Source organism: Hipposideros armiger, unplaced genomic scaffold, assembly GCF_001890085.2.
Source record: "Hipposideros armiger isolate ML-2016 unplaced genomic scaffold, ASM189008v1 scaffold_32, whole genome shotgun sequence".
NCBI classification, from domain to species: Eukaryota; Metazoa; Chordata; class Mammalia; order Chiroptera; family Hipposideridae; genus Hipposideros; species Hipposideros armiger.
In genome coordinates, this window is record NW_017731382.1 from 999,004 (window position 1) to 1,011,655 (window position 12,652).

The window sequence follows — 12,652 nt, forward strand, 5'->3', positions numbered from 1 at the left end:
GGCCCGAGTGCGCGTTAACGGCTGGTCGGCACCGGGGGCGGGGCCGGGGCCGTGCCGCTAACTTGGCGGCAGCCCGGTGACGAATTCAAGGCAGCGCCCAATCAAGGCCCGTCAGGGCCTCCGGCTCCGCCCCTGTCCCGCCTGTCCCCGCCCCGTTCCCGCAAAGCCACGCCCCCGCCATGCTCTGGCGCGGAGCCCGCCGAGCACTGCGCTCTCCACCTCCCGGCCGTGTAGACTCTCGATTGGGCTTCCGGGTCCCCTTCCTCTGCGGCCCGCCGGCTTGCGAGTGAGCAACGCTCTGAGCTTCTTTAGGCCTCAGTCTCCTCCTGCGTGCGATGGGACCGGCAAGGGCGCATATCCCAGGTGTATTATTGATGAGGGTGGGCTACCCTGCCAGCCGTCCGCTCTGTGTCCCGACACGGCTCAGGCTTCGTAGTAACCAGATGGAGGCACGCTGCTGAGCGCTGCTAGTTGGCCGGTGCGGTCTCTGGTCAGCCTCACTCCCCGGGACAGCCGGGTGGACGCAAAGCCGGGTCAACTGTGAAGGAGGCTGCTGGCAATGCCAGTCCCCACAATGCCAGGAGGGGGAGGTGGCCCAGAGAGGATTCTTCAACGGCCCAGGGCCACTAGCTGCGGTAAAAGCTCAAGGGGCTTTTACCTTGCGCCCTGGACACCTTGGGGGCCCTGTTCGTCTGCCGGGTTCGCTCTCTGCTCACCCCACCCCGTCCCTGCCTTCTTCCAGTGGAGAGCCTCCTCCCCTCAGGTTCCTGGGGACCCCCCCCCCCAAGCGCTGCCAGCTTGGGTGGTGAGATGTGCGCTCCAGCGCCAGCCAGGACTTGCAGCGCACACATCTCACCTCTAGGGGGCGTCTCCCGCCCACTGTTGGGACCCAAACCAGGGCCCGGCTCCTGACTCAGAAATGTGCAGGCAGGAACCAAGTGAAGGCTTGTTCCGTTGGCACCTGGCCCACCCAGAGGTCGCCAGTCACAGCATTTTGAAAAGGAAGTCCAATTCTTCTCAAGGGGCATATGAGAAATCCCTGTGATGCCCCCCAGGATGTTTGTCCTACCCAGGGGCGGGGGAGGGGGGTCAGCTCTGTGGTCAGCTCTGTTTATCCTCACAGCGCGCTGTCCTGGTACTATTACTGTCCCCACCGCGTCACCTGTAGAGCTAAGCTGGGCGCAGGCGAGGTGGGGAGCCCTGGGGTGCCAGGCTCAGCTGTTGGTCATTCCTCACCAGTGTGGGGGGGGGTTGGCTTCTTTTTGGGGTTGCCAGAGTTAACATAAACATAGAAGATGCTCAGTGAAATTTGAATTTCAGGTAAACAATGAATAATTTTGCCCTATAACTATGTCCCCCAAATTACATGGGATACGCTTATATAAAAAATTATTCATTATTTAAAGTTAAGATTGAACTGGGCATCTTGTATTTTATCTGATGATCCTACTCCTGAATTTGCATGAGTTGCCTTCTGGTCGGCAGCTGGATTTGTTCCAAAACGTGGGGGGCTGCCAGGCCCACAGGATCCCACCTGCCTCGCAGTGGGATGAGCTGTGTGAGTGGGTGACAGGGTGGCCCTGGCACTGCTTGGTGCTATTGGGATGTGAAGAGGGAGTGAGAAACTCAGCTGTGATGGCTGAGGGGAGACCTCAGGCCCTGGCTCCCCAGGGCTGGTTTTGTGGGTGTACAGGACCCCAGGTCAGGGTGCACAGGAATCGAATTCACCACCTCCTGCCTTGATGGACAGAGTCTTTGGGCATTTGTGCTGTGAAAACCATGCCGTGCTGGAGACCTGTCCTCACGTGTGCCTCATGTGCCTGGGGGTGTGGGATGGGCCAAGTGGGGGAACGGGGTGCAAGCTCTGGCAGTGTGGCCAGCTCTCGCACACCAGCTGGGCATGGGTCAGAACCGCAGGTTCTCCCTGGCATGCAGCTGCACGTGAGTGCATGCACATGTCAGCATGCACACATAGCACCGTTCTCCTGAGTCAGTCTGGGGTGGGGGTCAGCACTATTGAAAGCAGTTCTCCAGGGGTCTCGAGGTGAGGCCCACAGAGGGAGGGTCCCCCCAACTACCTCCAGTGCTTTTCCATGTTGCCTTGCAATGGGCAGGGAGGCCAGGCTGAGCTGCTTTTTATCGTCTTTTCGTTTTCCAGTTTCTTGGGGGGAGGCCAGGCTGCTGTGGGACATGTGGCCCTCCAAATCCTTGGTCACAGCCTTTTGTCATTAAAGTAGGCCCTGCAGGAAGGACATTTGTCCAGCTGGCAAATACTGGCTGTGAAAGCTGATGGCCTCACCTTCGCCTGCAGGGACCAAGCTGCCAGGCAATAAGAGGCGGTGTCCCGGTTATCCTGTGCCACTGGCCATTATTTTCCCCTTTGTGTTGGGGAAACCGAGGCACAGGAATGCTGGGTAACAGGTCCTCTATGTCAGGTGGGGTCCCCAGCTTTGCACTCTGCCTGTATGACCCCAGAGTGCCAACCCCCCACTCTTTTGCCTTCCCTGAGAATGGGGGTCCCACGGGTCACCACCCGTTTTTCTCTGCTGGGACTGACTGACCCAGCCCCTCCTGCCTCCCCTCCTGTGGCCCCAAGTTTGCAGGAAGCCCCTTCTCCAGGACGGGTGTCAGTGCTGAGGGCGGTGGAGAGCTGGGTGGGTGTGGGAGCCCACCCAGCGAGGGGCCCTGCTGCAGCCGGGTGCTCTGTCCTGAGCGAGAGAGAGCACGTGGGCGATGGGGACGATGGGGACGACAGGGAAAGAGCCTCGGCTTCTAGGCTCAATGCAGCCCCACCCCACGGAGCAAGGAGGGGACCCTTGGTCTCCAGAGGCGAGTGTTTTATTGAAGTTGGCTTTGAAGACACCTGTCCCCCAAGAGGACTCAAAGCCAACTCCAGCAGTGCCCCTGCCCCACAGATGCCCTCATCTCATCCCCTCCCCCTTTTTAAGATGAAGCGTTTCCCACGGTCATCTGATGGCAGGTGCCATGCATCATTTCCCACTGTCATTCTCATTTCCTCGGGTCTCTTAGAGATCTGGGACGATTATGACTTCAAAATGCGGCAGGATAGTGATGTGACCGTTGCGAAATGCCGTGGAGGCTGTGCCTGGGTTACTAATCCATTTCAGCTCTCAAGTCGGTTTCAAGGGGACTAGCAAGGGGCTGAATTTATTTTAAGAAGATGGAATCTTTCTCCATTAATTCAGCTTCCAAAGGCCAGCTCTGCTTTCTTGTGCACATGCAACAAAAGGAAACGGTTCTTGGGGTCAGTGTGGAGAATGGCTAATGCTCTCTTTGTAAAAGGCAGTACTCTTTTTATTGGGAGGAAGTAAAATTCCTTCTGCCCTGCACTTCTCCTGAGCCAGGCTCTGTAGCATCTATAGTGTACTGAATGTCTCCTTCTGCATCCATCTACCCCACGCAGGTCCGCGGCGCTCCGCTCACCGACGGGCTTGTGGCCCAGCATGGCGTGGAAGAGGCACACCTCCACCTCGGGGCTCCACACCACCGTCTCCTCGGCCGGGCTGGTGGTCGCCTCCCCCGGCCCCTTGTCGCCCGCCGCGCCCCCGCCGCCCACCTCAGCTTCCCCCATAGCCCGGCCGCCCAGCGACGAGCCCCCTGTGGGAGCGGGCGCGGCCACGGGCTCCGCGCAGGCGCACTCACGGGGAGAGCGCGCGCGGCGGGCTCGCGCTCGGGCTCGCCCGCGGCGCAGGCGCAGCAGCGAGTGGATTCCGGCCGGCGCCCGCGCTGTCCGCTGGCCGCGCGGGCCCTCTGTCGGCCCGATCCTGACGCGCAGTACCGTCAGGCCCCGCGGACTTCCGGAAACGGAGTGGATTTGAGGAGAGGGATGGAAACGCTCTATATTAGGTTGTGGCGCTGGCCGCACAACTCTGGGTAAACCCCACCGAGCGTAAGTGGCGGAACTGCAAATTTCACATCAATAAAGCGGTTAAGAAGAAAAAAGAACAGGCAACTGTCAAGTCTGCGAGTGGGCTTTAAAAGGGCTTCGATTGCGTCAGGCTGACCTCTGGCCTGAGCGCTGCACCGAGGAGCTCCTGCGCACCGGGATCGGCTGGGGCGGGGGCGGGGGCGGGGCCCGAGTGCGCGTTAACGGCTGGTCGGCACCGGGGGCGGGGCCGGGGCCGTGCCGCTAACTTGGCGGCAGCCCGGTGACGAATTCAAGGCAGCGCCCAATCAAGGCCCGTCAGGGCCTCCGGCTCCGCCCCTGTCCCGCCTGTCCCCGCCCCGTTCCCGCAAAGCCACGCCCCCGCCATGCTCTGGCGCGGAGCCCGCCGAGCACTGCGCTCTCCACCTCCCGGCCGTGTAGACTCTCGATTGGGCTTCCGGGTCCCCTTCCTCTGCGGCCCGCCGGCTTGCGAGTGAGCAACGCTCTGAGCTTCTTTAGGCCTCAGTCTCCTCCTGCGTGCGATGGGACCGGCAAGGGCGCATATCCCAGGTGTATTATTGATGAGGGTGGGCTACCCTGCCAGCCGTCCGCTCTGTGTCCCGACACGGCTCAGGCTTCGTAGTAACCAGATGGAGGCACGCTGCTGAGCGCTGCTCGTTGGCCGGTGCGGTCTCTGGTCAGCCTCACTCCCCGGGACAGCCGGGTGGACGCAAAGCCGGGTCAACTGTGAAGGAGGCTGCTGGCAATGCCAGTCCCCACAATGCCAGGAGGGGGAGGTGGCCCAGAGAGGATTCTTCAACGGCCCAGGGCCACTAGCTGCGGTAAAAGCTCAAGGGGCTTTTACCTTGCGCCCTGGACACCTTGGGGGCCCTGTTCGTCTGCCGGGTTCGCTCTCTGCTCACCCCACCCCGTCCCTGCCTTCTTCCAGTGGAGAGCCTCCTCCCCTCAGGTTCCTGGGGACCCCCCCCCCCAAGCGCTGCCAGCTTGGGTGGTGAGATGTGCGCTCCAGCGCCAGCCAGGACTTGCAGCGCACACATCTCACCTCTAGGGGGCGTCTCCCGCCCACTGTTGGGACCCAAACCAGGGCCCGGCTCCTGACTCAGAAATGTGCAGGCAGGAACCAAGTGAAGGCTTGTTCCGTTGGCACCTGGCCCACCCAGAGGTCGCCAGTCACAGCATTTTGAAAAGGAAGTCCAATTCTTCTCAAGGGGCATATGAGAAATCCCTGTGATGCCCCCCAGGATGTTTGTCCTACCCAGGGGCGGGGGAGGGGGGTCAGCTCTGTGGTCAGCTCTGTTTATCCTCACAGCGCGCTGTCCTGGTACTATTACTGTCCCCACCGCGTCACCTGTAGAGCTAAGCTGGGCGCAGGCGAGGTGGGGAGCCCTGGGGTGCCAGGCTCAGCTGTTGGTCATTCCTCACCAGTGTGGGGGGGGGGTTGGCTTCTTTTTGGGGTTGCCAGAGTTAACATAAACATAGAAGATGCTCAGTGAAATTTGAATTTCAGGTAAACAATGAATAATTTTGCCCTATAACTATGTCCCCCAAATTACATGGGATACGCTTATATAAAAAATTATTCATTATTTAAAGTTAAGATTGAACTGGGCATCTTGTATTTTATCTGATGATCCTACTCCTGAATTTGCATGAGTTGCCTTCTGGTCGGCAGCTGGATTTGTTCCAAAACGTGGGGGGCTGCCAGGCCCACAGGATCCCACCTGCCTCGCAGTGGGATGAGCTGTGTGAGTGGGTGACAGGGTGGCCCTGGCACTGCTTGGTGCTATTGGGATGTGAAGAGGGAGTGAGAAACTCAGCTGTGATGGCTGAGGGGAGACCTCAGGCCCTGGCTCCCCAGGGCTGGTTTTGTGGGTGTACAGGACCCCAGGTCAGGATGCACAGGAATCGAATTCACCACCTCCTGCCTTGATGGACAGAGTCTTTGGGCATTTGTGCTGTGAAAACCATGCCGTGCTGGAGACCTGTCCTCACGTGTGCCTCATGTGCCTGGGGGTGTGGGATGGGCCAAGTGGGGGAACGGGGTGCAAGCTCTGGCAGTGTGGCCAGCTCTCGCACACCAGCTGGGCATGGGTCAGAACCGCAGGTTCTCCCTGGCATGCAGCTGCACGTGAGTGCATGCACATGTCAGCATGCACACATAGCACCGTTCTCCTGAGTCAGTCTGGGGTGGGGGTCAGCACTATTGAAAGCAGTTCTCCAGGGGTCTCGAGGTGAGGCCCACAGAGGGAGGGTCCCCCCAACTACCTCCAGTGCTTTTCCATGTTGCCTTGCAATGGGCAGGGAGGCCAGGCTGAGCTGCTTTTTATCGTCTTTTCGTTTTCCAGTTTCTTGGGGGGAGGCCAGGCTGCTGTGGGACATGTGGCCCTCCAAATCCTTGGTCACAGCCTTTTGTCATTAAAGTAGGCCCTGCAGGAAGGACATTTGTCCAGCTGGCAAATACTGGCTGTGAAAGCTGATGGCCTCACCTTCGCCTGCAGGGACCAAGCTGCCAGGCAATAAGAGGCGGTGTCCCGGTTATCCTGTGCCACTGGCCATTATTTTCCCCTTTGTGTTGGGGAAACCGAGGCACAGGAATGCTGGGTAACAGGTCCTCTATGTCAGGTGGGGTGCCCAGCTTTGCACTCTGCCTGTATGACCCCAGAGTGCCAACCCCCCACTCTTTTGCCTTCCCTGAGAATGGGGGTCCCACGGGTCACCACCCGTTTTTCTCTGCTGGGACTGACTGACCCAGCCCCTCCTGCCTCCCCTCCTGTGGCCCCAAGTTTGCAGGAAGCCCCTTCTCCAGGACGGGTGTCAGTGCTGAGGGCGGTGGAGAGCTGGGTGGGTGTGGGAGCCCACCCAGCGAGGGGCCCTGCTGCAGCCGGGTGCTCTGTCCTGAGCGAGAGAGAGCACGTGGGCGATGGGGACGATGGGGACGACAGGGAAAGAGCCTCGGCTTCTAGGCTCAATGCAGCCCCACCCCACGGAGCAAGGAGGGGACCCTTGGTCTCCAGAGGCGAGTGTTTTATTGAAGTTGGCTTTGAAGACACCTGTCCCCCAAGAGGACTCAAAGCCAACTCCAGCAGTGCCCCTGCCCCACAGATGCCCTCATCTCATCCCCTCCCCCTTTTTAAGATGAAGCGTTTCCCACGGTCATCTGATGGCAGGTGCCATGCATCATTTCCCACTGTCATTCTCATTTCCTCGGGTCTCTTAGAGATCTGGGACGATTATGACTTCAAAATGCGGCAGGATAGTGATGTGACCATTGCGAAATGCCGTGGAGGCTGTGCCTGGGTTACTAATCCATTTCAGCTCTCAAGTCGGTTTCAAGGGGACTAGCAAGGGGCTGAATTTATTTTAAGAAGATGGAATCTTTCTCCATTAATTCAGCTTCCAAAGGCCAGCTCTGCTTTCTTGTGCACATGCAACAAAAGGAAACGGTTCTTGGGGTCAGTGTGGAGAATAGCTAATGCTCTCTTTGTAAAAGGCAGTACTCTTTTTATTGGGAGGAAGTAAAATTCCTTCTGCCCTGCACTTCTCCTGAGCCAGGCTCTGTAGCATCTATAGTGTACTGAATGTCTCCTTCTGCATCCATCTACCATCCACCCTCCATCTGTCCTCCATCCATCCATCCATCCATCCATCCACCATCCCACAGACATTTGCTGGCTTCCTGCTAGCTATGTGCCAGGCACCGAGGTGTGACCACAGCATGGCTGCTTGTGTTTGAGAGAAGGGAGACAGATGATAAGAGCACGAACCACTGCACTGAGTGGAGAGAGCACACAGGGCTGAGGTGGGTGGGACCGGTCACAGTGGGAGGCCCCATTGCCCCCGAGGCCACAGGTGCTCACCAGGGGTTTTCTTTAGTCTGTTTGCTAGCTTGTGGATTTGGGACCGGGTGCCTCTGTGGGGTCTGGGGCTCCACCGGCAACCAAATTGGGCAGGTCAGCAGCCTCCGTGCAGCAAGCCCAGGAAATCTTGACTGAGGAGGGAGGACTCTGACCTCACAGCGTGCTAGTCCCTCCTGGGCCACGCAAGGATGTTGGCCCAAACTGCTTCCTTTGCCCTTTGACACCAGCTTCTCAGTTCCAGAACTCGAGGTCCCGGCATATCCGCCAGAGGAATCCCTGTGTACTGAGACAGCACCTGGGACATTTTTCTGCAAAGCAAATGCTTTCTCCTAAGCTTGAGTAAGAAATGGACCCAGAACATTCAGCCTATCTGAGCACAAACCTGGCGACCCAAGGTCTGGGCCTGTGTCCCAGCCAGACCCTGGGGCTTACGAAAGTCCCTCCTGCGAAAGCCAAAGGCTTGGCAGGGCTGGTCACCAGAGGGTCTGTGCACTGGGTGGCAGCAACCGCAGCTCGCAGCAGCGGAAGGAAAGGGCTGGCAAGGCACATGTCCCGGCGGGGGGCCAGGCTGCACTGGAGTGCGTGTCCCTGTGTCCTACCTCTTGTGTCCACTCACTGCTGGCCACGCTATCCCAGGCCAGCCCTGCCCGACTGCATCTTCTTCCTCATGAGTAGCACTTGGGACGTCGTGGGGAGCGGGGGGGTGCTGTTCAGGAGCTCAGAGCTATCCACTCCTTGCAGACGGGCCCAGGGCCCCTGCCCTGCCTCACCCATGGCCCCCAACTCAGGTCCAGGATGCAGGCTGCTCAGGATGAGGCAGGTGACGGCCACAGAACTCCTGGCATCGGAAGGCATCTGCAGAGTGGGCGCTGGGTGTTCCTAGCGCTGCCTGAGCCAGCACCCCCGTCCTGTGGATGGCGACTGTGTGTCACTCACTGGGCCACAGGAGGGCCGAGCTCAGGGCTCACGGGTGGGTTTATCCTCCTCTACACGTGCACACAGACAAACGTGAAGGGACAGTAGTGCAAAGCTTCTTAATAGCAAAAGACTGAAAGCCCATGGGTACCGCCAAGCTGTTGCAAAGCTGTCAGTCCAGCAGATACTGTATCGATTTCCCACAGCCTCTGTAAAAAATGACCACAAATGTAGCAGCACCGAAGCGCCCCCCTCTCACTGTCTCATGCTGGTGCTGCTGGGTCTGGGGCTCGGAGCTTCACACGCTGAAATCGAGGTGTCACTGGTGAGTGCCTAGTGGGCATCTCAGAAAGAAGCCGCTGCCCACTCGCCCCGGCTGTGCTCAGTTTAGGATCCAGTGTCTTGTCGCTGTAGCAGTGAGGCCCCTGTCTTTGCTGGCTGTGGCCCGGGGCTGTCCCCTTCTTGGGCTCGGGGAAGCCGGTGAAGGCAGGTGGAGTTTCCCTGACTTTCCCTCCTGCTCCGGAGATGCCTGGGAAACTCCTATGCATTTAATGGTTCCTGTGACTCCATGGGGCCCACCTGGTAATCCAGGACACTCTGCCCCACACACCTTAGTGTGTGTGGCCTTAACACATCTGCAAAGTCCCTCTGCCCTGTCACATAACACAACACATATTCCAGGCCCCGGGGGTTGGGGCGTGGACATCTGCCATCTTCCCGAGAATGAGGGGGTGGGAGGTGGTGGCCCTGTGAACCTGCTGTGGAAGGACCCAGAGCTGCCCTTGGAGGCAGAGGGCTTGGTGCTAGTCACCCATGTCCCTGTGCTCGTGGCTTGTGTTCCCCGCCCTCCAGAAATGCCCTCCTGGGGCTGCCTGTGGGAAGATCTGAGGGGCAGAGGAGGGCCGGTGACATTTCTCGGCATCAGCCTTGTGTTGTGCCAAGTGCACACGTTACCCATTTGAAAATTATGAGTATATATGTTTGAAAATGATATATTTTCAAAACACAAAACATGAAAAGACGAGATTTAGAATCAAGTCTGGGTCAGGGCTCACACACAGCCTTAGACTGGGCAGCTATTTTGGGCTCCCTGGCAAGTAATTAGTAGAAAGTCATTTACAGTCACTGGCACTTGGCTTTAGAACCCCGAGCTCAGCCTGGTGTTTGCAGAGAGGCTGTCAGAGTTGCTCCCTCAGTCGTGTGTGGGGCTGGCTTTCTGGGCGGATGGGAAGGCGGTGACACGTATGTACTCTGCCTGCTCGCACCTCCCTCTGCCAGGGTGGGGGGTGCAGGGAGGGTGGGGAGTTGGGGAGGTCGCAAGGCGTCCTGTGAGCCATGCCTGAGTGTATCCTCCGGGGAGGTGGGTGGGGGAAGGGGAACAGACAAGTTGCTGTTCTTTTGTTCTTCAGTCTATTTGTGGAGGACGTCGCTTCACTGGCCCATGTTGGTATGATCATTGCGTTCTTCCTGAATGAGGCAGCCGCTCGCCGGCCACTCATGGTAGCTCATGGCAGCCCACTGCAGCCTACGCCATCGCCACCACCAGTGACTCGCGGCAGCCCAGCTCCAGGTCAAGCTGTTGTTCACCATCTTAGCTGTAGAGGGCGCAGCGTCACTGGCCCTCATGTGGGATCTGAACCGCTGCCCTGCTGCTCAGAGCTGGCACTCCCAAGCCAACTCCTAACCAACGCACCACTCGGCCGGCCCTGTGCCTTTTCTTTTCAGGAGTGTCGGCATCTTGGCTCTGGCACATTCCCCTCACTCAGTGGTACGTGGGCTCTTCTCTGAGAAGGGGCCACGTCTATGGGCACACAAGAAAGTCAAGACTAAACGACTTAGCTGCTTCAAGCTGGAAAAGAAGCAGGTAATATGAGGCAGGACACAGCGCCAGGCACACGGTCGCACTCCCAAGTTGCTGGTGTCAGGGGAATAGAACTAAAAACGAAGCCTACCAGCCTGGGAAACCTCTCCACAAACGTAGGGGAGAAAGGAAAGAGTTTATTGTCGAGTGCAAGCAGCCCTCCACCGAGGAAGAGTGACAGCACCACTTGTCACATGCAGTTCATCCTAAATCCACCTGGTAATTGGGGTGACCATCTGCGTTAGCTAATTGGATTTATCCAAAGGAAAAATAACTGGTATTTTTCATGAAGGAAGTAGTTTGGGGTGAGGTCCCCTTGCAAGCCAGGCTCCTGCCTCCCCTGCGGCTGGGGAAGGGCCACCATCTTCCCTGAGGATGACACTTCAGAGAGAGATGGCTTTCAGGTCCTTGAGAAAGACAGTCTAGGGTTATAAGCTGGCAAGAGGCCAGCTTTAAAAAGATTTATATGCCTCTCAAAGGAATATACAGTTCTTCTTTGAGAAAGACTGTATAATTACACATTTTCCAAAGTAAAATGCTGAAAAAAAAAATAGGAAAGAGAGTCTTTTTCTTTTTGCACCAGGGAAAATTCCTTTTTTCTTTTTCAATGCCTATTTACCTTATAGGGACCAGCACGGAGGGGTTCAGCCAGCCCCACTGCAGCATCCATGCACTGGCACTGAGCACACGGGGCGGGGGGCATACCCCCAGCCGGGGGGTCCCGTCCAGGCTGCCTGATGCCTGGAGCTTCAGTGCCCCCATGAAACGGCCGTGCTGACAGCTCCTTTCTTTCTCTGGGGCTGCAGCAAGGATGAAATTGCAGGAGGTCTGTGAGCTCAGAGGGCGTGCTCCAGAAATGCAGCTATTGGTCACCATTCCCATAGCTGGTGAGTGGGCCATGGGACTAAAACCCAGTAATACTTAGGGGAAGCTGGACACAGGGGGGGCTGCACGCAGCGCCACCACTCAGAGGGGAACAGCGGGACAGGATACGCTGGGCCAAGGCAGAGCCCCTGAGGGTTCAGGGTCCATCGAGGTCACCCATGTGAGGAGATCCAGGGGGAGCGTTCCTGCCAGGCCACACGAGAATCTGCCTGTCACACTTCTTGGTGCTCCGAGTGGGTGGGGCCAGGGCTGCTCAGGACCTCAGGGTGGAAGGTGGACCTTAACATTCATTTCCCGCCTGCCCCCGCCAAGGCTGGATTCCTACATCAGCTAGGAGCTGAGCGGACAGATTGCATGGGGATGCAGGCCCCCTCTTGGGCCCACCCCATTTGTAAACTGGGAGCAATGAGGCAGGCTGTCTCCTGGGGCTGCTGGGAGGTCAGAGGGGCCAGTTCATGCAGGACAGGGCCCCGGAACTGCTGGGTGAATGCAGCTTCCCAGGCCCCCACTCAGGTCCCTGATCCAGGAGATCTGAGAACCCAAGAGTCAGCCTGATGTTCGCGGGGCGGGGGAGCTGGACTGAGGCCACCAAGGCCTCCCCCCCTGACCCCGTGTCACTCCCTCCCTGGCGTGGCACATACACTAGGTGCCTGCTGAGTGTGCTGAGGAGTGGAGACGGGCACAGAAGGCGCAGTGAGGTACGGGGACAGCTGTGGGGGCCCCAAGGAGCTGTAGTCAGATGTGGGGGAACTCTGTGGGGGCACAGACCTGGGGGATGGTACCCAGCCTGCTTCAGCTCTGGGGCCCCCTCAGGTAGGCTGGGGTCCGCCCATCAGACAGGAGGGGTCCACCCTGTAGGACAGGAAGGGGGACTCTGCCTTGCGGCCAGGGAGCTGGGTGCTGTGGGGGAATTACTGGTCAGTGGCGTCTCTGAGGCCCATCATAAGCATCACTTTCTAACGTAGATGAATGATGGGGCTTCTCTGAAGAGCCTGGCTGCCTGCGGGGGAAGGAACTAGAAGGAACTAAGTGATTAAGAATGATTTGGGCCCAAGAGAGGTGATTGATGTGGACAAACAGAGCCAGCAGCGCTGGCCGCTGTGCTGACTGTTGGAGGCCAGCGTCCCATCCCTAGGGCTGGGCCGACTCAGAGGTGGGGTGGCTCCCGGGGGCCTGCAATGTCAATTCCGTGTCCCCAAGGAGCTTGAATTAAGTAAGACCCACAGC

At 58.4% G+C, this 12,652-nt stretch overlaps 1 protein-coding gene across 1 annotated transcript in view; it reads right to left on the reverse strand.

Moving 5' to 3' along the window:
- MRGBP (MRG domain binding protein) overlaps positions 1-3,651 on the reverse strand; it is a 7,831-nt gene extending 4,180 nt beyond the window's left edge. Inside the window, exon 1 of the mRNA XM_019637138.1 lies at positions 3,445-3,651. Within this exon, the coding sequence (XP_019492683.1) occupies positions 3,445-3,592 (148 nt within the window). The 5' untranslated portion in view covers positions 3,593-3,651. The remainder of the gene's footprint in view (positions 1-3,444) is intronic.
- Between the last annotated feature and the right edge of the window lie 9,001 nt (positions 3,652-12,652).